The 25,765-nt window shown below is 45.4% G+C and overlaps 2 protein-coding genes across 4 annotated transcripts in view; one reads left to right on the plus strand and one right to left on the minus strand.

Annotated features, from left to right (window-relative positions):
• Positions 1–3,455, plus strand: part of TMEM50B (transmembrane protein 50B) — a 69,738-nt gene extending 66,283 nt beyond the window's left edge. For all 3 annotated transcript variants that reach the window (XM_061193980.1, XM_061193978.1, XM_061193981.1), the window contains one exon: positions 2,576–3,455. In XM_061193980.1, coding sequence (XP_061049963.1) covers positions 2,576–2,669 — 94 coding nt within the window. In that variant the 3' untranslated portion in view covers positions 2,670–3,455. The remainder of the gene's footprint in view (positions 1–2,575) is intronic.
• IFNGR2 (interferon gamma receptor 2) overlaps positions 1–18,316 on the minus strand; it is a 33,622-nt gene extending 15,306 nt beyond the window's left edge. Inside the window, exons 1-2 of the mRNA XM_061193977.1 lie at positions 18,033–18,316; positions 3,283–3,415 (exon numbers count right to left, since the gene is read on the minus strand). Coding sequence (XP_061049960.1) covers positions 3,283–3,415; positions 18,033–18,108 — 209 coding nt within the window. The 5' untranslated portion in view covers positions 18,109–18,316. The remainder of the gene's footprint in view (positions 1–3,282; positions 3,416–18,032) is intronic.
• Between the last annotated feature and the right edge of the window lie 7,449 nt (positions 18,317–25,765).

Consider the following 25,765-nt stretch of genomic DNA (forward strand, 5'->3'; position numbering starts at 1 on the left):
AGCCTTACCCAGCAAGTAGTCCTGGCTCCTGGCAATGTACTCACGTGGATGGCCTCTGTCCCTTTTACCTAATTTTGAAAGCAACCTCATCATGAGAGGGAGAACAGCACAATGATTAAACACACAGACTCTGGGGCCAGATTACCTGGGTTCAAATCCCAGTTACTTCACTTCTCTGTTCCTCAGTCTTCTTATCTATAAGATGGGATGAACTATAGCATCTGACTCTCAGGGTTGTCTTGACAGTTGAAACAGTGGACACCAGGAAAGTGCCTGGATCAGGGCCTGATGCCTAGTAAGCACCATCTAAATGTCTGTTAAACACCTGGGCAAACAATGATTTCACTGTCCAGCCTCTGTTACATCACTTCCAAAAATGATGAAGTTTCTTCCCTTTGAACCCAGCAAGTCATCTTCCAGAAATGTAAGAAAACAATCAGACACGATTTATGTTTGAGGACATTACTTATAACAGTCGCAAACTGTCAACTATTTATACCACTCGTGAGTGAGGAAAAGTTAAAAAAATCATGAGTGATACATCATATAACAGAACATAGAATAAAAATGTTCACACAGAAATAACTGTATGAAAAAAGTGGCTACATGCTTAACTACATTAAGTTAAAAGGAAAAAAAAAAAAGGAAACAGGACCCAGAAGTGTAACCCCAGTTTTGTTTCAGTCTTACACACAAGCTGGCACATTTGCAAACAACTGCATGTATTTAGAAAAAAAAGTCTACAGAGAAATACAGTAAAATGAGAATAGTGATTTTTCTTGGACACCAGGTTGTTTTAATTTTATTCTTTTTACTTTTCTGGGTTTTCCACATTTTGTATAAAGAAAATGTATTGCTATTAAAATTATAAAACAATGAAATTTAAAAAATGCATTGGAAAGACTGGGCCAGGCAGGTCCTGGCCTGGCAGCAGGGCAAGTGGGGTGTGACCTAGAAAGGGCCCTGCTGTCTGCCTGTCTTTATTTTCAAGAAAAAACAGAAATTCGGTTCTTCTTTTTTTAAAGTGAAATCTCCAGATTTTTAAATGTTGGCACTAATTGGAAAAAAAAAAACTAAACACTGTGGACCAAACACAGACTTTAGGCCACGTGATCTGCAACTTCTGATTTAAACTTAAAATTTTCCCACAAATGCTCTATGTAATTTTGGCTTTGCTACTGTGACTGTGAAAAAACAGAGGCACGTTTATTTATAATTATAGTGATGTTTTACTGGAGAGAAACAGAATGGAAACTTTTAAGTCCCAGGAGCCTCAAAATTAAATTATTTAATGTAACTAAAATGTCCTAAACAAGTGAAAGTATCTAGAAACAAACCAACAAAAAAAGCAAAGGCCCTCTTCCATGATCAAATCTGTAATTGGAAAAGAAAACAAAATTAGCCTCTGTTTGAGTTTTCAGTGACCCCCTCAGCTTTTCCAAATAGGGACATTCACATTCAACACACATCTTTGTTTCTTTTACCAAAACCAACCTCTAACCTGAAAAAATATCTACAAAATGCTTTCCAAATAGAAAACACAGTGAAACAGGTTGGTCTTTGATGTGAAACTGTCAAAGGCTTTAACAAATACTTCTAATATTTAGAGGCGCTCTGTCAACCCACAAATGTACTTCCCCAGTCAAGGCTAAGGAATGCTAGTCAACAGATCAGCTGTGACTTCCTCTTACTGAAATCTTCTTGTATGGCTCTAGGATACCATATTTACTAAATGCCGAGCAGGGCCAGCTTCACGGGCATGTGACCTGTGCAGTGGCACAAAGCTGTACTCCTAGGAGGGCACCTGGTTTGAAGCTCTGCTTTACCATCCTGAAATTCCCAATAGTTTTTTCACAAGGGGCCTCACATTTTCATTTTGCACCGAGCCCCACAAATTATGTAGCCGGTCCTCATGGACTGGTCCGTTTATTACAGATGATCATGTTTGTAATTTATAATTACTTAAGAAATAGATAAATGCGATCCAGAGATAGGACTCAAATCCCAGTTCAGAATTTATTTTTGTTAAGCAAGTATCGTTACAATGGACAGTTAACGATGAAAACAAAGTCATCTGGAAACTACTCCTCTAACAAATTAACCATCTGTAATTTTTCTACATTGCCTACCTGTTCTTGACCATAGACTCATTCCAAATCGCATACAGTTGTACCTGCTGTCACGTGACACATAACTACCCTTTTTACTGGTCACCTAAGGGTTCATCCACAAGTTAACGACACAGTTTGCCACTTTCCTGCTAATGGACATGAAAAGACACTTCAATGTATCAGTATATCTTCATGAATATAAGTTTGTTTTTTTTCCTGATGGGGGGTTTGTATTGTCTGCCAGGATAAAAGTAACATGGACATCCCTAGACTCTAAGTGAATAGTAGAAGTATTTTCTAAGGGGGCTGTGCTCATAATTGATCCTGATCCAGCACTGTATCCACCAGCCACACTCTCAAAAGCACTGAGCATTCCTATTTTTTAAAATTTTGTTTATTTAGTAATCTAAAAATGACTTAGCTGATAATTTTTTTTTTTTTTTGGCGCACCATGTGTCATGCAGGATCTTTGTTCCCCGACCAGGGATTGAACTCACGCCCTGTGCATTGGAAGAGCGGAGTCCTAACCACTGGACTGCGAGGGAATTCCCACAATAATTTTAACTTAGTCTTCACTTAATTCATTTAACAAGGTAAACAAGGACTTGGATTTTGCGTTTCTTCTTCCCCTCTGTGTCTATACTGCAAATCAAATGATGGCAAACTGTAAAAAAGCTTAAAAAGAAGGTGAGAGACAGAATGAGGGGCCGGAATAAAATGCAAAATGGAACACCAGTTTAGAAACTGAGAATTAATAGTTCATTAGATGAATAACTTCCTTATTAGACCAAATTTGGCCCACAAGCCTAAATAAACCAGATTTTGACACCTGAAAAAGATGAAGACCAAAAGATGCCTCTTGCCCTTTCAAGACAGGAAGGCTTTTTATACATCTTCTCTTGAAACCGATGAATCAACGTCCACCAAACTAAGCAGCCATGTGGTTAGACAGCTGAGTTCTCTGATGGCCAGTGTCCTTTCAGCCTTCAGATGCGTGGGGTGTTGTGAAATCTCTGTCCTTGGAGATGTAAAAAGTACAAGAGAACTATCTGCTTCCCATGGATTTGCTTACAATCCTGCCAAGAGGCAAGAACAAGCAGCTGGCCTCAGGTTCCGAAACAACCTCCCAACCCCAGCTCCCGGTAAGAATGCCAACAGAAACGTCGCTTACTATTTATACTGCACCTGGTAGACCACCGGCCTTGTGTCATTGCTCAGGGACACGGGCTCCCAGCTCAGAGCCTGCTGGGCGTTATACAGGCGAACCTTCAGGTTTCGAGGAGCAGGCAGCTGGAAGAGGGTGTCTTGACAGGGACAGAGAATAAGAGAAGAGGGGAGAGGCGGGAGAGAAAGGGAGGGTCAAGAGGAGAAAAATCGATTACAAAAATATTCCAATGCACTCTACCAGACCATTCCTACGCCTTGGTTTTTGGGGTTTTTTTTGTTAACTAATTGTTATTGGAGTATAGTTGCTTTACCATGTTGTGTTAGTTTCTACTGTACAGCAAAATGAATCAGCCATACATATACATATATCCCCTCTTTTGGATTTCCTTCCCATTACGCCTCGGTTTTTGGTATTACCCGTTCTCCCCTACTCCTTTAGCCTTTGACTAAAGACGGCACCACTGACACAGACCGTGGGAAAAAGAGGGGCTTGGGGCTGCCTTTCCACTTGCAGATTCCAGTCCTTATGAACAGGTCCTGGGTGTGGGGTCTGGCTGAACTAGAACGCCTGTTTTACGTTTAGTAAGTGTGGGTAACTTAACAGCCCGGGCTTCCGTTTCTTTGTCAGGAATAAGGAATAAATAACAGTAGACTGCAGAAGGCCGTGGAGAAAATTAACTTGATGACCACTTGACACGCATTAGACCCAGACTTATACCAAAGGAGTGTTTGGTAAACTTCCACAAACATGGGTGCACACATACACACACACAGAAACACACCCCAAACCAGGTGTGCAAAGCCCACAGACACCTGGGAGGGCGAGGACTTGTCTTCCGGGCTTCATCAGAGTCGCTGTGTTTCTCAAAGACTTCCCCGAACATCACAAGCACTGAAGTTAAAATGCAGATTCCCAGGCCCCACCCCAGACCAGGAATTCTGCATTTTCAACAAGCTTCCCAGCTGATTCTCATGCACACTGAAGTTTGAGAATTACAAACGACAGAATAACACATTCCCCAGGGAACTGCCACCAAGCTCTGAATCCCCCTTCTCGGGGTGCCCTGGGAGACACAACTCCAAGCAGGTGCTCTACCGGATAGGGCTAGAGGCCGCCCGCACGGGAGCCTTTTCTCTCGTAAGAAAACAGACCGTAATGATAGACTTTCTCTGAGATTGGAAGATTAATGGGGGCTTCCCTGGTGGCGCAGTGGTTAAGAATCCGCCTGCCAACGCAGGGGACACGGGTTCGATCCCTGGTCCGGGAGGATCCCACAGGCCACAGAGCAACTAAGCCCGTGCACCACAACTACTGAAGCCCGCGAGCTGTAGGGCCCGTGTGCTGCAACTACTGAAGCCTGCGTGCCTAGAGCTCGTGCTCCGCAACAAGAGAAGCCACCGCAATGAGAAGCCTGTGCAACAAAGAGTAGCCCCCGCTCGCTGCAACTAGAGAAAGCCCGCGCAGAGCAACAAAGACCCGACGCAGCAGGAAAAAAAAAAAAAAAAAGATTAATGAGAAACACCCAGAGGTGGAAAGTAAAGTTTGAAAAACATGCCGTTCCAGAATTCAAAGCAGGAAACTCAAACCACACAATTTCAGTAAATGCATCCAATCTTAAAGAAAGAAGGATGCCCAGATCAGCTGATAGCCTGGCTTGCTGCTCTCTTCTGAAAGGTACATTACCTAGAGTCTGTGGCCACTTGTTTACTTACAGAATGTCCATTGTCTTCACAGCTACGACCTTGGGCTGACCTCGGGCTGACCTCCATTCTAGATCTTAATTCAACCAGCTCACCAACACTGCTGCCAACTCATACCAGGCCTCATGGAAGCTGGGCCAAAGGCGCAGCGTGGCGGGAGGCTGGTCTCCTGGTCAGGCCCATCCCACTCACTGTGGCTGCTATAGCCCAGTGGATGCCAAAGCTGAGCTGAGAAATGAAGTTCTGCTTCCAGGGAGGGATGTGCAAGGTCTCAGGGGTGAGTGCTTGGTTAGGGCTGGGCACCCATCAGATCATCCCGGAGACCTTCTACTGTCTATATTAGTTTCCTAGTTTTAAAAAATTAATTAATTATTTTTTGGCTGTATTGGATCTTCGTTGCATGCGGGCTTTCTCTAATTGTGGCGAGCTGGGGCTACTCTTTGTTGTGGTGCGTGGGCTTCTCATTGCGGTGGCTTCTCTTGTTGCGGAGCACAGGCTCTAGGCACACGGGCTTCAGTAGTTGTGGCTCGCAGGGTCTAGAGCGCAGGCTCAGTAGTTGTGGTGCAAGGGCTTAGTTGCTCTGTGGCATGTGGGATCTTCCCGGTCCAGGGCTCGAACCCGTGCCCCCTGCACTGGCAGGCGGATTCTTAACCACTGCGCCACCAGGGAAGTCCCCAGTTTCCTATTGATGTTGAAATAAATGACCCCGAATGTAGTGTCTTAAAACAACCCAGATTTATGCTCTTACAGCTCTGGAGGTCAGAAGTTTGCAGTAGGTCTCACTGGGCCCACGTCAAGGTGTCGGCAGGGCTCTGTTCCTTCTGGAAGCTTGCCTTTATCCTTGCCTAGAAGCTGCTCACATTCTTTGGCTCATGGCCTCTTCCTCCGGCAATGCTGGGCTGAGTCTTTCTTGTGCTGCCGTCTCTTTGGTTCTGACTCTCTTGCCTCCCTCTTCCATCTTCCAAGGACCCTTGTGATTGCACTGGGCCCACAGAGCCCGACAATCCAGGATAATCTCCCCAGCTCAGGACCCCTAATTTAATCACGCCTGCCAAATCCCTTTTGCCATGTAAGATAACGTGGTCACAGGTTCCGGGGATGAGGATGTGGACATCTTTGGGGACCCTTATTCAGCCTGCCACAGGGCTCCTCCCCATCTCCCCATCTCTGGGGAGGAGCCAGAAGGCGTTCCCTCTCCCTCCGCCCTTCTCCTGGCACCCTCTCCTCCGTCTAAACATTCAGCTGAGAAAGGGAGCGACAGGGCACCAGCGAAGTCTTCCACCCCAACTGGCACGTGGACCAGAAGAAAGCCTTCTGGAAAAGTTGGGGTCTCCAGATGAGTCTTCCACTTTCTTCAACTTTCATTTTACTGAGGTGTGGAGAGAGGACCTGCAGTTTTGCTCTCGTATTTGAGTTTCTTGGACTCCCCTGTCTCACCACATTCAGAGAAGAAAATGAGTCTTACGGCTGTAGATTTCAGAGTGAAGTACCAGAGGCTGCCCACTCATTAACACCAACAGCTTCAACCCCGGCCCTGCACGCCTCTCAGGAGGCCCGTCCCTCAATGGCCTCCCGTGGCCTCCTCCTTGTTCCTGGGAAGCACCGGGCACGCTCTCACCTTGCTTTGCCCTTGCTGCTGCCCTTCTCTGGAGCCTTCTTTCCCCCTGTGCCAGGCTCTCTCCCCCGCTCCCTTCATGTCTCTGCTCAGATGTCACCTTATCAGAGCAGCTTCCTGCCTACGAAGCCCAGGGCAGGGGACTCCCGATCCCTGCTTTCCTTTTCTCCTGGCTTTCCCACCACCTGCGTCCTTTGTTTACACCCCGGTGGTGAGAGGCATGGATTCCAGGACTTGAGTGCCTGGGTTCAAAGCCACGCGCTCTTTGCGGGACCTTGAGCAAGCTGTTTCCCTCTCTGTGCCTCAGTTGTCTCACCTGCGAAATGGAAATGAAAACAGTGCAGACTTCAAAGGGTTATTATGAGGAATGAGTGGGTTAATTTCACATGCGGGGCTGAGAACAGTGCGAGCACCACGTGATCATTTCCTCTCCTCCTTGCTAGCAGCTCACTGACAGTCTCCCCCGACACTAGAGCGGCGAGCTCCAGGAGGGCTGGGTGTTGCCACACTTGGGGGCCGTTTCATCCCCAGTGCCTGGAGGACCAGGCACGCAGGATCTGGGGAGCGAGCGGCCTGCAGCCCAGCGGCCTGAGTTGCTTCAGGGATTACGTAGCCAGTTTCTGTGTCCTCAGTGTTGCATTTGTCCACCCGAAACCCACGCTAAGCTCAGTCTCTCTTTCTCTTCCTTGCTTTATGTGTAAGTCCTGCCTTTTCTCTGGTCTCAGAGGCTGGGGCAGGGAGTGGGTACAACTCTGGACCATGGACTTATCTGGATGGCTCTAAAAGGTCCATATATTTAGGGCCATAGCACCTGCTGTCAACAGTGTTGACAAAGGCTCTGTGGGAAGGGAAGAGAATTTCTGGACAAAGGGCTTTGGCTGGAATCCTGATCCTGCCACCTAGAGCCATGGGATCCTACCACGACCCCACCTGAGCCTCAGTTTCCCCATGAATAATGAAATGATACCATCTCTCCCAGAGATGGAGTGAGGGGCAAATGAGGGACCACGAATGAAAGGCAAACCAGACACTGCTGCCTAAGTGTGATTTTTAAGACGTGCCTATTTCAGGGTGTCCTGATGGACGGCTGCTTCTGCAGGTGGCGAGCCACAACCCAATACCCAGACCCTGCCTTCAGTGACCACCAACAGGGGGCCCAGCCCCATGCTGACCACTGTATTCAATGGTCTGACCCTGCTGTAGGCAGAACAGTGGCCCCTCCCAAAGATGTCTGTGTCCTAATGTATTCACAGGACACAGATATCTTTGGGAGGGGATGAAACTTAGGGTTCTGAGGAGGACGTGGGGCGTGCACAGCCGTGTGGCTGACAGGGTCTTGCTGCTCCGGCTGGGTGTCAGGCCTGAGCCTCTGAGGTGGGAGAGCTGAGTTCAGGACATTGGTTCACCAGAGACCTCCCGGTCCCACATAATATCAAACAGCGAAAGCCCTCTCGGAGATCTCCATCTCAACGCTAAGATCCAGCTCCACTCAACGACCAGCAAGCTACAGTGCTAGACACCCTATGCCAAACAACTAGCAAGACAGGAACACAACCCCACCCATTAGCAGAGAGGCTGCCTAAAATCATAATAAGATCACAGGCACCCCAAAACACACCACCGGACGCGGTCCCGCCCACCAGAAAGACAAGATCCAGCCACATCCACCAAAACACAGGTACCACTCGCCTCCACCAGGAAGCCTACACAACCCACTGAACCAACCTTACCCACTGGGAGCAGACACCAAAAACAACAGGAACTACGAACCTGCAGCCTGTGAAAAGGAGACCCCAAACACAGTGAGTTAGGCAAAATGACAAGACAGAGAAATACACAGCAGATGAAGGAGCAAGGGAAAAACCCACCAGACCAAACAAATGAAGAGGAAATAGGCAGTCTACCTGAAAAAGAATTCACAGTAATGATATTAAAGATGATCCAAAATCTTGGAAATAGAATGGAGAAAATACAAGAAACGTTTAACAAGGACCTAGAAGAACTAAACAGCAAACAAACAATGATGAACAACACAATCAATGAAATTAAAAATTCTCTAGAAAGAATCAATAGCAGAATAACTGAGGCAGAAAAACGGATAAGTGACCTGGAAGATAAAATAGTGGAAATGACTACCACAGGGCAGAATAAAGAAAAAAGAATGAAAAGAGTTGAGGACAATCTCAGAGACCTCTGGGACAACATTAAACGCACCAACATTTGAATTACAGGGGTCCCAGAAGAAGAAGAGAAAAAAAAAGGGGCTGAGAAAATATTTGAAGAGATTATAGTTGAAAACTTCCCTAATATGGGTAAGGAAATAGTCAATAAAGTCCAGGAAATGCAGAGAGTCCCATACAGGATAAATCCAAGGAGAAACACGCCAAGACACATCTTAATCAAACTATCAAAAATTAAATTCAAAGAAAAAATATTAAAAGCAGCAAGGGAAAAGCAACAATTAACATACAAGGGAATCCCCATAAGGTTAACAGCTGATCTTTCAGCAGAAACTCTGCAAGCCAGAAGGGAGTGACAGGACATATTTAAAATGATGAAAGGGAAAAACCTACAACCAAGATTACTCTACCCAGCAAGGATCTCATTCAGATTCCATAGAGAAATTAAAATCTTTACAGACAAGCAAAAGCTAAGAGAATTCAGCACCACCAAACCAGCTCTACAACAAATGCTAAAGGAACTTCTCTAGGCAGGAAACACAAGGAAGGAAAAGACTTACAATAACAAGCCCAAAACAATTAAGAAAATGGTAATAGGAACATTCATATCGATAACTACCTTAGATGTAAATGGATTAAATGCTCCAACCAAAAGACATAGACTGGCTGAATGGATACAAAAACAAGACCCATACATATGCTGTCTACAAGAGACCCACTTCAGACCTAGGGACACATACAGACTGAAAGTGAGGGGATGGAAAAAGATATTCCATGCAAATGGAAATCAAAAGAAAGCTGGAGTAGCAATACTCATACCAGACAAAATACTTTAAAATAAAGACTATTACGAGAGACAAAGAAGGACACTACATAATGACCAAGGGATCAATCCAAGAGGAAGATATAACAATTGTAAATATTTATGCACCCAACATAGGAGCACCTCAATACATAAGGCAAATGCTAACAGCCATAAAAGGGGAAATTGACAGTAACACAATCATAGTAGGGGACTTTAACACCCCACTTTCACCAATGGACAGATCATCCAAAATGAAAATAAATAAGCAAACACGAGCTTTAAATGATACATTAAACAACATGGACTTAATTGATATTTATAGGACATTCTATCCAAAAACAGCAGATTACACTTTCTTCTCAAGTGCTCATGGAACATCCTCCAGGATAGATCATATCTTGGGTCACAAATCAAGCCTTGGTAAATTTAAGAAAACTGAAATCGTATCAAGCATCTTTTCTGCCCACAACACTATGAGACTAGATATCAATTACAGGAAAAAATCTGTAAAAAAACCAAACACATGGAGGCTAAACAGGACACTACTAAATAACCAAGAGATCACTGAAGAAATCAAAGAGGAAATCAAAAAATACCTAGAAACAAATGACAATGAAAACACGACGACCCAAAACCTATGGGATGCAGCAAAAGCAGTTCTAAGAGGGAAGTGTATAGCAATACAATCCTACCTCAAGAAACAAGAAACATCTCAAATAAACAACGTAAACTTACACCTAAAGCAATTAGACAAAGAACAAAAAACCCCCAAAGTTAGCAGAAGGAAAGAAATCATAAAGATCAGATCAGAAATAAATGAAAATGAAATGAAGGAAATGATAGCAAAGATCAATAAAACTAAAAGCTGGTTCTTTGAGAAGATAAATGAAATTGATAAACCATTAGCCAGACTCATCAAGAAAAAAAGGGAGAAGACTCAAATCAATAGAATTAGAAATGAAAAAGGGGAAGTAACAACTGACACTGCAGAAATACAAAGAATCAAGAGAGCTTACTACAAGCAACTATATGCCAATAAAATGGACAACCTGGAAGAAATGGACAACCTGAACCAGGAAGAAATAGAAAATATAAACAGACCAATCACAAGCACTGAAATTGAAACTGTGATTAAAAATCTTCCAACAAACAAAAGCCCAGGACCAGATGGCTTCACAGGCAAATTCTATCAAACATTTAGAGAAGAGCTAACACCTATCCTTCTCAAACTCTTCCAAAATATAGCAGAGGGAGGAATACTCCCAAACTCATTCTACAAGGTCACCATCACCCTGATATCCAAACCAGACAAAGATGCCACAAAAAAAGAAAACTACAGGCCAATATCACTGATGAACATAGATGCAAAAATCCTCAACAAAATACTAGCAAACAGTATCCAACAGCACATTTAAAGGATCATACACCATGATCAAGTGGGGTTTATCCCAGGAATGCAAGGATTCTTCAATATATGCAAATCAATCAGTGTGATAAACCATATTAACAAATTGAAGGAGAAAAACCATATGATCATGTCAATAGATGCAGAAAAAGCTTTTGACAAAATTTAACACCCATTTATGATAAAAATCCTCCAGAAAGTAGGCATAGAGGGAACTTACCTCAACATAATAAAGGCCATTTATGACAAACCCATAGCCAACATTGTTCTGAATGGTGAAAAACTGAAACCATTTCCACTAAGATCAGGAACAAGACAAGGTTGCCCACTCTCACCACCATTATTCAACATAGTCTTGGAAGTTTTAGCCACAGCAATCAGAGAAGAAAAAGAAATAAAAGGAATCCAAAGTGGAAAAGAAGAAGTAAAACTGTCACTGTTTGCAGATGACATGATACTATACATAGAGAATCCTACAGGTGATACCAGAAAACTACTAGAGCTAATTAATGTATTTGGTAAAGTAGCAGGATACAAAATTAATGCACAGAAATCTCTTGCATTCCTATACACTAATGATGAAAAATCTGAAAGAGAAATTAAGGAAACACTCCCATTTACCATTGCAACAAAAAGAATAAAATACCTAGGAAAAAACCTACCTAAGGAGACAAAAGACCTGTATGCAGAAAACTATAAGACACTGATGAAAGAAATTAAAGGTGATACAAACAGATGGAGAGATATATCATGTTCTTGGATTGGAAGAATCAACATTGTGAAAATGACTATACTACCCAAAGAAATCTACAGATTCAATGCAATCTCTATTAAACTACCAATGGCATTTTTCACAGAACTAGAACAAAAAATTTCACAATTTGTATGGAAACACAAAAGACCCTGAGTAGCCAAAGCAATCCTGAGAAAGAAAAATGGAGCTGGAGGAATCAGGCTCCCTGACTTCAGACTATACTACAAAGCTACAGTAACCAAGACAGTATGGTACTGGCACAAAAACAGAAATATAGATCAATGGAACAGGATAGAAAGCCCAGAGATAAAGCCACGCACATATGGTCACCTTATCTTTGATAAAGGAGGCAAGAATATACAATGGAGAAAAGACAGCCTCTTCAATAAGTGGGTCTGGGAAAACTGGATAGCTTCATGTAAAAGAATGAAATTAGAACACTCCCTAACGCCATACACAAAAATAAACTCCAAATGGATTAGACACCTAAATGTAAGGCCAGACACTATAAAACTCTCAGAGGAAAACATAGGCAGAACACTCTATGACATAAATCACAGCAAGATCCTTTTTGACCCGCCTCCTAGAGAAATGGAAATAAAAACAAAAATAAACAAATGGGACCTAATGAAACTTAAAAGCTTTTGCACAGCAAAGGAAACCATAAACAAGATGAAAAGACAACCCTCAGAATGGGAGAAAATATTTTCAAACGAAGCAACTGACAAAGGATTAATCTCCAAAATATACAAGCAGCTCATGCAGCTCAGTATCAAAAAAACAAACAACCGGGGCTTCCCTGGTGGCGCAGTGGTTAAGAATCTGCCTGCCAATGCAGGGGACACGGGTTCGAGCCCTGGTCCGGGAAGATCCCACATGCTGCAGAGCAACTAAGCCCGTGTGCCACAATTACCAAGCCTGTGCTATAGAGCCTGCGCGCCACAACTACTGAAGCCCGTCTGCCTAGAGCCCGTGCTCTGCAACAAGAGAAGCCACCGCAATGAGAAGCCTGCACACTGCAACGAAGAGTAGCCCCTGCTCACCGCAACTAGAGAAAGCCCACATGTAGCAACGAATACCCAACACAGCCAAAAAATAATAAATAAGTAAAATAAATAAATTTATTTAAAAAAACCCCCGAACAGCCCAATCCAAAAATGGGCAGAAGACCTAAACAGTCATTTCTCCAAAGAAGATATACAGATTGCCAACAAACAAATGAAAGGATGCTCAACATCACTAATCATTAGAGAAATGCAAATCAAAACTACAATGAGGTATCACCTCACACCGGTCAGAATGGCCATCATCAAAAAATCTATAAACAATAAATGCTGGAGAGCGTGTGGAGAAAAGGGAACCCTCTTGCACTGTTGGTGGGAATGTAAATTGATACAGCCACTATGGAGAACAGCATGGAGGTTCCTCAAAAAAACTAAGAATAGAACTACCATACGACCCAGCAATCCCACTACTGGGCATATACCCTGAGAAAACCATAACTCAAAAAGAGTCATGTACCACAATGTTCACTGCAGCTCTATTTCCAACAGCCAGGACATGGAAGCAACCTAAGTGTCTGTCAACAGATGAATGGATAAAGAAGATGTGGCACATATATACAATGCAATATTACTCATCCATAAAAAGAAACGAAATTGAGTTATTTGTAGTGAGGTGGATGGACCTATAGACTGTCATACAGAGTGAAGGAAGTCAGAAAGAGAAAAACAAATACCGTACGCTAACATATATATATGGAATCTAAAAAAAAAAAAAAAAAATGGTTCTGAAGAACCTAGGGGCAGGACAGGAATAAAGACGCAGATGTAGAGAATGGACTTGAGGACATGGGGAGGGGGAAGGGTAAGCTAGGACGAAGTGAGAGAGTGGCATGGACTAATATATACACTACCAAATGTAAAAATAGATAGCTAGTGGCAAGCAGCCGCATAGCGCAGGGAGATCAGCTGGGTGCTTTGTGACCACCTAGAGGGGTGGGATAGGGAGGGTGGGAGGGAGGGAGACACAAGAGGGAGGAGATATGGGGATGTATGTATATGTATGGCTGATTCACTTTGTTATAAAGCGGAAACTAACGCACCATTGTAAAGCAATTTTACTCCAATAAAGATGTTAAAAAAATTAAAAAAAAAAAAAAGAAATTTAGGGTCCTAATCAGAAGACCTAAAAACAGATTATCCTGGAGTATTTGGGTGGACCCAATGTCACCACAAGGATGTTTGTCTAGAAGCTGGAAAAGGCAAGGAAATGATTCTTCCCCTAGAACCCTCAAAAAGGAACACATCCCTACAACACCTTGATTTTAGCCCAGTGAAAGCTGCATATGACTGCTGACCTCCAGAACTGTAAGACACTAAATGTGGTTCTAGGCATCTTCACCATAAGCCTCTTTGCCATAGACATTTTTGCCACAGCATTTTCACTGCAAACATTTTTGCCAAATAACTAATTTGCCGTAAGGCAATTTAGCTGTAAAAAGTAAAATAATGAAAAATAAAAGAGAGACATTACGCAAGACATAATGAAACATGAAAAGTGATAACAAAACCTAGAAGACTTTATTGCAAAATACAAAATATTTGAATCCATTGAAAATGTGTGCAGATGCATGGCAATACTGCGCAAACAACTGATTTTATTTTGTGGGCTTTACAAAGCACTTGTCTTCAAAGTCTTTCGTTCATCATATTATACATTGTTTTGTTTTGCTTTTTTTTTTTTGCTTATTGACTTGTTTCATGCTTTCTCTTTTTCACTAAGATTTCCTCTTTCATTAAGCGAGGTGTCAGTTTCTGAACACTGGGACGCATGTTTGTAACTGAGCTTTGTACTGCGTTGTGAAAGCCTCTACACTATTGTGTGGTCTTGGCATATTGTCACATGTCTCTTGATAAACGTTTAGTTCTATGGGAAACGTTGGTTCAATGCTGCGCCTTTAAGGCCGTTGGTCTCTTTCTCTTCCAAGGTAGTGTGTTTCAAAATCAGAAACCAAATCATCGTCATATGTCAGCTCGATAAAGTCATCAGTAACTTCACTAACTGGAAGAAACGCTGACACATTTCAACCACTTGAAACCAAACCGTGAAACCAAACCGTCAACCAGTTATTTTATCTTTTACGGCAAAATCGCCTGATGGCCAATTAGTTAGGCGGCAAACATGTCTGAGGTGCCAAGTTGGTAGTCATTCGTTACAGCAACAACAGGAAACTAATACAGTCCCTGGAGGTGGACACCAGGCCTTCAATGACACCCCAGCTCCTACAAGATAAAAGCTCACAGTCCTAAGTAGGGTGTACAAAGCCCCACTCTACTTGCTTCTCCATGGTCTTTGGGGCAGTGGTTCACTAACTGTTAATGGTAAGAAGAGATAACCTAGGGAGGCGCCAAGTGTGTCCTCTGCACCTCACAACCACAGCTCCTTCTGTTCCACCCTCCTGCCCCAACCGGCCACCTCCGATCCACCCTGGATCCAGGTGTTTGAGATTTTGTACGTTTTTAAGAATAGTCTCTCCTGGGTCTTAACAGCATAGTTTGATAAACACACATCACACACAGATAATAAAATAAAGTACTGCTAACATCAAAATTAATCATTTAATCTTGACAGTCGAACACCCTTCAGGATCTTCCCATGGATGGGTCATTATGATGAACATCAATGATCTCACCTCCCTGCAGATGAGGAGAAGTCAAAAAGACATTCCCTGAATCCTCACCCATAACCAGGAAGCTGCTCTCGTCTGTAAATACTGGACATCAGCTTATTTACCTAGACCATTTGTCTCTTCCTATAAAGGATGGTTTGGTTTCCCAGGGAGTAAAGTGGGGCTCTTATCTACTTCAAAATATGGGTGAGAAAATTCGGAGAGATAATGTATAGAAAGCACTTAACAGCCTGTCTGAGTTAAAAGAGTAGCCCAATAAATGGTGGCCATTACTATCATTTATAGAGTTTGCCCCCAAACATTCCAGTTACATAGTAGTTTCCACTGTTGAGATTATGGACAAACAGGAGTTACTTAATACACACATTTATCTGCAATGGTTTCTAAGTGGTTGGGGATTTATGGTCTTTCTCAGTGGTCTCTAAGCTCCGAGAAGCTTTGGATGTTCAAGTCAGCAAGTCAGGGTGAGAAAATTTTGTGGCCTAAGGACATTCCAATCTGCTAGACAATAAGCAGCAGCTATGACAATTACAAATAGAAGCCTTAATTCTTCAACATTCGGGTAATTGAATTACTAAAGAGTGGGTTGACTTACTGCACTTTAATGCTTTGATTAGCTTCTATCTAAAGCAGCACCTACGACAGATTGGGTCAGGTCCGATATTTTACATACGTTATCCTTCTAACAACTCGAAGGGGTAGATATTGCAAGTCTCCCTTTAAAAATTTTGTTTCCAGTACTTGTATTTTCTCCTCCCTCTGACCATAAAAGCAATTACGTGACTACTGAAGGACACTTGTAAATTATGGAGACGTCTGGAAATTTTACTACTTACTACCCGTTTACTATATAATCGTTAATCTTTTCACTTTGTGTTTTGACCAACAAAGAGTTTCTCTTAAAAATATCCCGGTTAGTTTTTAATTGTTTATTATGCAAAATTTCAAATAGTCACAAAAAACAGATTAGTATAATGTGGTGCTGCTTTGCAAAGGATCTGTGGTGAAGGACCAGTTTATTTCCAATGCATCACACAGAACCAAACTTTTGCAGAATACAATCAAAGATAATCACTAGAAAGATGGACCTGCCCATGCGTGTTGTAGCAATATCAAATCGCAAAGTTTCGAAATACTTCTCTCAACCTCTGGACTATTGGCAGACAAGTCACAAACAGTTCACAGACGAATCAGGAGCAGCACTAGTATAAAGGACCACCTTGGGCAATTACCAACATTTTACCAATGCCCAAATCTCATCTGAAGGAAGCAGGGAAGGGGCAGACATAGGTCGCTCAAGGCTTGAAGCTGGGGAGGAGCAGAGTCAAGATTCAAACGCATCTGTCCGACTCCCAGGGGAAACAGCCATTTAACCAGGAGCACACATCCCCATATGCAAGGCTCCCCTCAGCCAGGATCTACGGCATTTAAGGGCTTTAGCAAGGGATGCTGATTAAAGAAACAAACGCAAACAACACCTTGAGAATTCAAGTGGGAGGAAACTTCTAAATTCTTGAGACTTATTAAGTGTTACCCAATCTATGATACCGGCTTTTCCATGGGAAAGAACCCAGCAAAACACAAACACGTGGACATGCACAGAACGTTCTCACACGTCCACCTTTGTCATTGTTCTCTCTTTTTTTCTCTCTCTTTTTTTGTAGTTTTTCTCTTTCGCTCATAAGTATGGTCAGTTAGTGTCAGAGGTAAGCAGGTGGCCGATCTCAGGTAAAGGGCCGTCCAGATGGGAACGGAGCTGAGATTAACAGTCTGGTTCAGCTGACCGACCCCCTTACCTGCAAGGTAACATTTCTGGGTCCTGCTCTGAGCGCTGCCCCGCCCCGCCCCCTTCCCCCCCATCTATCCGTTCCCCATCCCGGGGGACTAACCATCGGGATTTCACACCTGATATCAAACACACCCGGCCACAGTAAGACTGAGTTACAGTCACAACCTCCAAGACGGAGGTCCCTGCCGGTGGCTGGCCTCCACGGCACGCAGCTGCCAGGAAGGCAGGCCTGGGACCTGCTTCGCGCTCAGGCCACTGGGGAGGACGTGCCAGACGGGGCTACGTTCAGGCGGCCCAGGAGAAGACTCTGTGGCCCGCAGAGGCGGCCTTTCCTCGAGCCCTGGATTCAGTTTTTCCTTTGTTCATTTTGAGACGTTCGGAGTCGGGCCGCGCTGGTGTTTGGGCGGCGGCGCGGGGGTGGGAGAGAAGGAGCTAGAGTGTGTCCAGATTCATGCAGGGGCAGCTTAAGCCCCTCCTTCCTGCCAGCGATGTCCAGGGCGCCGGGAGGGGCGAACGGCGTCCAGCGGCTCCTCCCGCTGCGCCTGCTCCAAGCCCCGAGGCTGCCCGGAATTCTCCCCTACCACCACACACCCACTTCGGGCTCCCCGCGGACCCCGCCCGATCGGGGCAGCCCTGTAGCCCCTCAACCGATCCAGGTTCCCTGCGGACCCCACCCGCTAGGGACACCCCCGTTTACCCCCAACCTATCGGGGTTCCCGTGGGCACCCCACCTACTCCGGGCTCCCCGCTGACACCCACCCGTGCGACAACGGTTCCGGCCGGCCTCGGGGCGGGGGGCCCAGGCCCCGCTTACCTGCCGGGGGCGCCGCTGCGTCGCAGCCACTGAGCAGTAACAGCAGCAGCAGCAGTAACAGAGGCGGCGGCCGCATGGCCCGGGGCTCTGGGCGCCGCGGGCTCGGCGGCGCTCTGGGCGCGGCCCGGCCCCGGCGCTGGGTCGCCAAGCCGCTCACGTCGCCGCCTAGGTGGCCATGGCGAGCGCAGGGCGCTGGGGCCTGCCTCTTCCAGAGCGGCGGCGGCGCCGGCGGCGCGTCCCGGGCGGCAGGAGAGCCCGGCTCGGCCGCCGCGCCCAGGCCGGCTCCTCCCGGCGCCCGCGCCCCGCCCCGCGAGGCCGCCGCGCTCCTGCGCCCCGCCCGCCGCGGGGATTTTCCCGGCGCCCCCCATGCGCGCCGGCGCTCCCGGGAACCGCGGCCCGGGGCCTCCCGGCCCCACCCTCCGATCCCGTCTCCCCGCGGCCGAAGCGCCCAGCGCGGCCAGATCCCGGCCTCTGCGGCCGCCCGAGCCGCGGTCTCACCGAGGCCGGCCTCCCGGAGCGAGGCCTGGGCCTGGCACAGAGGACGGGGGCGGGGGGGGGGGGGCGGCGGTGAGAGGGAACCCTGCCAGACGCCACCTTCGGGAGCCTTGCGACCCTTCTGGAAACACCCCCTCGAAACCCAAGGCCCTGGGTGGGCCTCGCGCGGAGCCCTCCATCCTCACCCCACCCCCTCTTCTCCCACTGCTCCCTGATTCCAGGGGTTGCACAGCTGGAGCATTCCTCCCTTGAGCTGAAACTTTTGCTTGCTTATTAGTCGCTAAAGTACCTACTCAGCTGTGAACCCTTTTTTGAAAATAGGTTTTAAGGGTATAGTGGATTGAAAGAGCCTGCGAGAAGGAAGGAGTGGGGCTTCGGGGGCTACTGGGCGCCCAGTAGCGCGGAGGGGGAGAGAAATGTCCCACATTTCAAAACAGCCTGTGGGTTTGGCCCAGGTTCAGGCTGTAAAGGAGTGTATGAGGAAGTAACTGCGGGCGCTGGGGCTGCGGGGGTGTGTGTGGGAGGCGTGCCCTCAGGCTGAGTCTGAGCTGTTTCCAGTTTGATGCCAGCGAGGATTTGAGTCTGCTGTTCTCCCAGGATGAGCCATGAAGCAAGTTTAGCAGGGAAGGAAGGGGGGCAAAAAAGGGAGGGAGTTGTGGGGATGGGACGGGGCGCGGAGACCAAGAGTGAAAGAAGAGGGTCGTCGGTCCCGCTGGGGGGCCTTGCTGGGCTAGTTGGCCACGTAATGTTTGGCAACATCCAGCTTTACTCTTGGACTTTTTGCATTTTATTTTCTTACTGTAGAACTCTTTTGAGGTCTACAGCCACTGTTGCAAACACATGTGATGAAATATCTAGCAGTATTTGAATGGTACTTTGAGTGAGTTTTTCAAGACAAAGGCATGTTCATATGTTGTGAAAAAAGCAGAGTCCTTGCAAAAATGACGTATTGAGAAAGACTGGAGGAAATATGCCGAAACACCGATGTGAAATAGGGTGTGGGATTATGAATGGTAACAGTTTTGTTTGTTTGTTTGTTTAATGCTTTTCTCTTTTTCCCCCAATGGGCATATTTTACTTTTATAATCAGGAAATTAAAAAAAAAAGTCAAGTTAAAGAAGAGGACACAAGTTCATGTGTCTCAGCCCAGGCCAGGGAGGGCTTGTGATCTCCCTTGATGTAGAATTCTCAGGGGCAGCGGCAATGAAGCCTGTGGTCCTTGAGGGGTACCTGAAAACCCGCAGGGTATTTCTCCTCAGCTGCAGAATCTCCTTCCAGAGCTCTTCTCTGCTGAAACATAAGGGGTTTACATTTTCCTTACAGTTCCTGGCAGAGTACTAAAAGGAGCCTACCCAGTTTGCCACTTGGGTGGGCATCCTTTTGTCACCTCAGGCACACAGTATCCCCAAAGCAAGTAACTGTCCCCCGATTCCAGGGCAGCTCTCCATAGAAAGGCCACTTCTCTCCGTGGTTGGCCTTTCCTTTTCCTCTTCCTCCTGGCTGAGAGACTGTGAAGTCGTGGATAGATGACTGATTTCTACGGAATCCTCAATCTGAAGAGAACAGGAAGACAGTCTCACTGGCATTTCTGGTGAAGGATGTCCAGCACCCACTGCCCTTTGTCTGGTTCCATCTATCCCCCTCAGAGCCCCATGCAGTAGCTCCGTTTATTGCATATAATCTTTGTAAGTGGGTTCCCTTCTCTAGCTGCTCCCCTTTGGAGGCAGATTTACTGAGAAACCACTGAAAGCTTACACCTCAGTAAAAGTGTGAAAGGGACCCTCCTTTCCACAACCTCTTCCACGGCCATGGAAGGGGCTCCCCGCACTGTGTTCACATGGTCATATGCTTTTGTGAAATCTGCCAAGTAAGAGATTTTAACCACAGTCATTCAGACCTCTGTCTCTTTCCTCTTCGACTTCTCCTTTAACACACTTCTCCTGTAGGGCTGTGTTGGGGTGACTCTGGTGTTTTCGAGAAATGTCTTGACATGATATAGCAACAGCAGACTGTGAAGTTAAAAGACACTTTTCTAAATTGTCAATAAGAAGAAACATTTTGATAAATCATTCTAGAGGAAAGTCTGAATTAACTTTCTATTCTTTCTCTAGAGCATATTTTATGTATTTTTAAATTTATTAATATTATTTTATTTTATTTTATTTTCTTGGCTGTGCTGAGCGGCTTGCAAGACCTTAGTTCCCGGACCAAGGATCAAACCCATGCCCCCTGCAACGGAAGTACAGAGTCCTAACCACTGGGCTGCCAGGGAATTCCCTAGAGCAGATTTGAAACGGTTGGATGTAGGTGCAAAGATTACACAATCAAATATGTAGGTAAAGAGTATTAGAGAGGTTTGTCAGGCAGTGAGCTAACACAAATATTTTATTTTTCTGAATTTTGCAATGTTAGTGGTATTTGGCAGCTTTTAAAAATTTGTAACTTGTGATTTATTTTCTCATTCTAAATGAATACTTTTGTATCTAATTTTATGCTCTTAATTGTGTACTCTTTTACAAATTTATATAAACATAAACTTAAGCCTTACAAAACCTGAATCACCCCATTCCTTTCCATTAATTTGCTGCCTTCTGACTAGTTGATCTTCATGCAAATAATCTAGAGGTGCTCCCCTCCCCTCCCTCAGGAGGGTGGATGAGGGGTGGAGAAAGAAGCCAACATTGGTTGATGGCCAGGGGTACTTCTGCATGTGTTACACCACTCAGCCCTCACACTTAGGACCCTCATGACTGCTGCTTCACAGATGAGGAGACCCAGGCTCAGAGCATTTAGTAACTTGCCCTGTGGTGGATTTGCAGGGCATCAATTTAGCTAAGCCATAACTGCATTTCCTAGAATTCCCTTCTTGCATAGTTCTGAGTTAGCATGGGCCAAGGGGTTGTTTTTTTTTTTTTTACAGGATTTGGAAGGTAGAAGTGAAGGTGCAGGGGCTTCCCTGGTGGCACAGTGGTTAAGAATCCACCTGCCGATGCAGGGGACACGGGTTCGAGCCCTGATCTGGGAAGATCCCACATGCTGCGGAGCAACTAAGCCCGTGTGCCACAACTACTGAAGCCCGTGTGCCTAGAGCCCGTGCTCCGCAACGAGAAGCCACCACAATGAGAAGCCCGCGCACCACAATGAAGAGTAGCACCCGCTCGCCGCAACTAGAGAAAGCCCGTGCGCAACAGACCCAATGCAGCCAAAAATAAATAAGATAAATTAAAAAAAAAAAAAAAAAAAAGTCAAGGTGCAGCCACATTCCTCTCCTCTCGGGAGACTGGGGCAGGGAGTGGGGAATTGCTGCAATTCACAGCACTGTGGCTTATCTGCTCGCAGCCTGGAGGGCGGGGACGCAGCCAGGCCCGAGACTCCTCCAGCACCTGCCAGATCCTCTGCTACAGCTTCCCTGTCTCCTGGGCCAGGTGCATGTTTAGGTCCCCGGCAAAGGGCCACCAGCTTTTCCTGCAGGACAGCCTGCTGGAGGCTTGGAGATGGTGAGAGACTCATGGTTCCGGCTTGTCCCTGCGTCCTCCTCGGCTCGTCCACCTTCTCTTCCCCACCTCCTGCCCTGAGAACTTCAGGCTCCAGCACCAGCCACAGAAAGAAAGGGTCTCACATAGACTGTGCAGCCGACTCCCATGATTTCTTAGGGTCAAATCCCTATCACACACACACACACACACACACACACACACACACACACACAAATTCCATAGTGGTTCTGCTTCTCTGATCAAAATCTGACTGATCATACCCCAAACTGCACAGCTGATACATGGTGTGGTGAGCTCCTAGCCAGCCCTGTCTAGCGCCAAAGCCCCTTGCAACTCACGCCAAACTTCTTATCTTGACATTTCAGTTTCCCCCTAAAATCAGGCCTGGCTTTGCCCGCCCCATCATACTTTCTGAGGCTCTCCAACAGGACTCTGCTGTTCTATCTGTGAGTCTTTAAGGATTTTTTAATTTGAAGTATAGTTGATTTACAATATTGTCTTAGTTTCAGGTGTACAGCAAAGTGATTCAGATATATATATATTGTGTGTGTATATATATTCTTTTTTTCTATTCTTTTCCATTATAGGTTATTACAAGATATCGAATATAGTTCTCGGTGCTATACAGTAAATCCTTTCTGTTTGTCTATTGTCTGTATGGTAGTGCATATCTGTTAATCCCACACTCCTAATTTATCCCCCCACCATCCGTGAGTCTTTGAAGATGTACTTCACGAAAGCCATGAATGTGCTACTTCTTTTCCGATGCAGTTCACCCCACCCACGTAGCCCTCTTCCTTCCTTCACCTCTCACCACTCCCCCACTCCCCAAACCCACAATCTCAATTCTGAAACTCCATTTCTTGTCTGAACTTCCGCTTCCCGAGAACTGTGTCGCTGTCCCAGATTACCGTCTTCTGCTGTTCAACACCATCTCATGTCACCGTTGCTCTCTGCTGAGATGGGCGCCCCCAAAGTGTAGGTAGGTGAGTGCCCCCCATCGATTCAAACAGCAGCAAGAGCTCTGAACCCAAATTAGGCCCCGAGCATTGCTAAGTGGGGCCTTGATGGGGTGTTCTAAGAAATCCAAGCAGCAAGGTCAGAGGGACTGGCATATAAGTCAAAGGACACATTCGCCGCAGGTCTCTAGTGACAGGGTCCTGTCTCCTCACCGTGTCCATCACAGGCCATAGTGCCCTCCTTTCAATTCCGTGCAAGTGTTGCATTTGTGCTTCCCCAGTGGGGCACCGTAAAACCCCATTCAAAAAATCATACTATTTTCTCCTCTAGTCCTCCCTGTGAAGGACCCTTGCAAGAATAACTATTTCAAAACATGACATTCTGCATTTCATTCCTCTGTAAACAGGGGATGGATAATATCCAGAAGTAAGGCAGGCAGAAGAGAGAGAGTAGGCAGAGAGAAGGAAAGTTACAGGTACTTTTTTTTTTTTTAATTAATTTATTTATTTATGGCTGTGTTGGGTCTTTGTTTCTGTGCGAGGGCTTTCTCTAGTTGCGGCGAGTGGGGGCCACTCTTCATCGCGGTGCGCGGGCCTCTCACTATCGCGGCCTCTCTTGTTGCGGAGCACAGGCTCCAGACGCGCAGGCTCAGTAGTTGTGGCTCACAGGCCCAGTTGCTCCGCGGCATGTGGGATCTTCCCAGACCAGGGCTCGAACCCGTGTCCCCTGCATTGGCAGGCAGATTCTCAACCACTGCGCCACCAGGGAAGCCCAGGTCCTTTTAACCCCTATAAAAAGAGAAGCTATGCCTACATGTTAGGTAAATACCAAAGCTTTAATATTCCTGCCCCTGGCGAGTCCCCTGGGAAAGCCCCTACAGTTCCAGGGAAGGGGCCCAGGGCTTCAGGAAGCTGCCAGTGGGAACTGCGAGGGGCAGGCGGGAGGTGTCTCCACGGGTTCTCAGGGCAGGATTTGTGTAATTAATTCAGAGAAACTCAAAAGGATTCCTGTTTTCTGTAGAGATTAAGATCATATCATTATCCTTCTGGGTTTAAATTTGCCGTCTGGGTCCTGTAGACTTCCAGGAAAAACCTGGCAAGTTGTACATGAGTAAGAGTGGTTCATTAACAGACAGGCTCAGACTAGGCAATAGCTCAGTGCAGCTGGGAGGTGACAGGCAGAGCTTCTGATGAGTCACTACAAGCACCATTAGCAAAGTGGGAGTCAAGCCTACACCCTCCTGGAAGAGACCCTGCCCTAGGTCATCCCTCCACCTCATTATAAGCCTATGAGGTCAGGGCAGTGACTGTCTTGCTCAGCACCTTTTGAGCACCCTTAGTATACTGGGGAATTCTCAGCCTTATGAGTTCTCCCCCTTCCAGAAAACTCCAGGTCCCAGCCTTCCTCACAGCCCTGTTACTTAGCCTGAGCCAAGCCTCCTTCACTAGACAGCTTCTCTGAGCCAAAAATTATGAAAAATTTCACCTCCAAGAACCACCAGGAGTTCCCTCTCAGACTCCGGTTCTTCAGTAATTTCTCATGAAGGAAATTAGCCCCATATAATCAAAAGAATTTTATGTTACATATCCTAAAAGTTAAAAACACGTATTATTCCACCTAGCTGGCCTATAACTGAGTCACCAAAAGGTTTTGTTCTTTACTTGATTCTTAATTATTTTAGAATTCATTATTTCACACTCATAAATGCTTATTGTCCTTGTAATACATCTTTTGGAAAAAAAAGCTAAAAAAAAGAAAAAAGGAAAAGAAGCCTTTTAAAACACAAATTGCTAAAAGGACTCTCTTGCCCAAATTTTAATAATCACAGCCTCCTTAAAATTGCTTGCCAAAGGCAAATACAGATTTTGAAAGACTTCCACAAATAATAAAAGACTTCAGAGTGAGTAAACAATTTATTCCAACTGATATTTATAAACTAGTGAGTTTTGTATTTTGCCTGGTTTATGACTAAAGTTTTAGAATGAAAACTAAAAAAAACAAAACAATACCAACACATATTATTCTAACTCTTTTTCTTTGCAAACATTTATAGAATATCCTTTCAGATATATTCTTTTCCTTGTTTACTGAGATTTCCCTTGTTTTAAAACATATACTTGAATTTTTTTTCAAACATGTATTCTAATTTGATTACTGTTACTCTTTGTGTTTGGAAAATGTGCACTGGAACCTCTTGTCAGATGTATACTGTATGTTTGTTTGTCTGGGAGAAACAAGGATCATCCTTCCCTGTGTGTGTTTTTGGAGGGGTGTTATGGACTGAATGTCCTCCCCAAATTCATATGTCAAAGCCCTAGCCCACGCCCCCTCCCTCCCCCCACCCCCTGTGATGGAATTTGGAGGCGGGGCCTTTGGAAAGTAATTAGGGTTAGATGAGGTCATGAGGACGTGGCCCCCCTGATGGGATTAGTGACTTTTCTGCAAGCCAGTGTCAACCTAAATAAACCTAGGAGTCAATAATCAAGCAAAAAGTGTTTATTTGGGATCAAAGACTGGCAATTCAGAGCATACAGATTCCAGGCGCAACCCAGGGTCCTGCTAGAGACTGAAAGTCAAGGGCTTTTAAAGGCAAAGAAAGAAGATTGCATTACAAAGAAGTTTAATTAGAGGTGGAGGCAGAAGCTAGTCTTGGCTAAACAAGTAAGAGTTCTCCACTGTGACAAGTTGCAGGTGTTCTTGCAGAGTCATTAGCATATTTATATTGTTTGCCCAATTCAAAAGTTTATGGTTCCACCTGGTGAGGACGTGTGTAAAGGCCAA

Source organism: Eubalaena glacialis, chromosome 6 (genome assembly GCF_028564815.1).
Source record: "Eubalaena glacialis isolate mEubGla1 chromosome 6, mEubGla1.1.hap2.+ XY, whole genome shotgun sequence".
Classification (NCBI taxonomy): Eukaryota; Metazoa; Chordata; class Mammalia; order Artiodactyla; family Balaenidae; genus Eubalaena; species Eubalaena glacialis.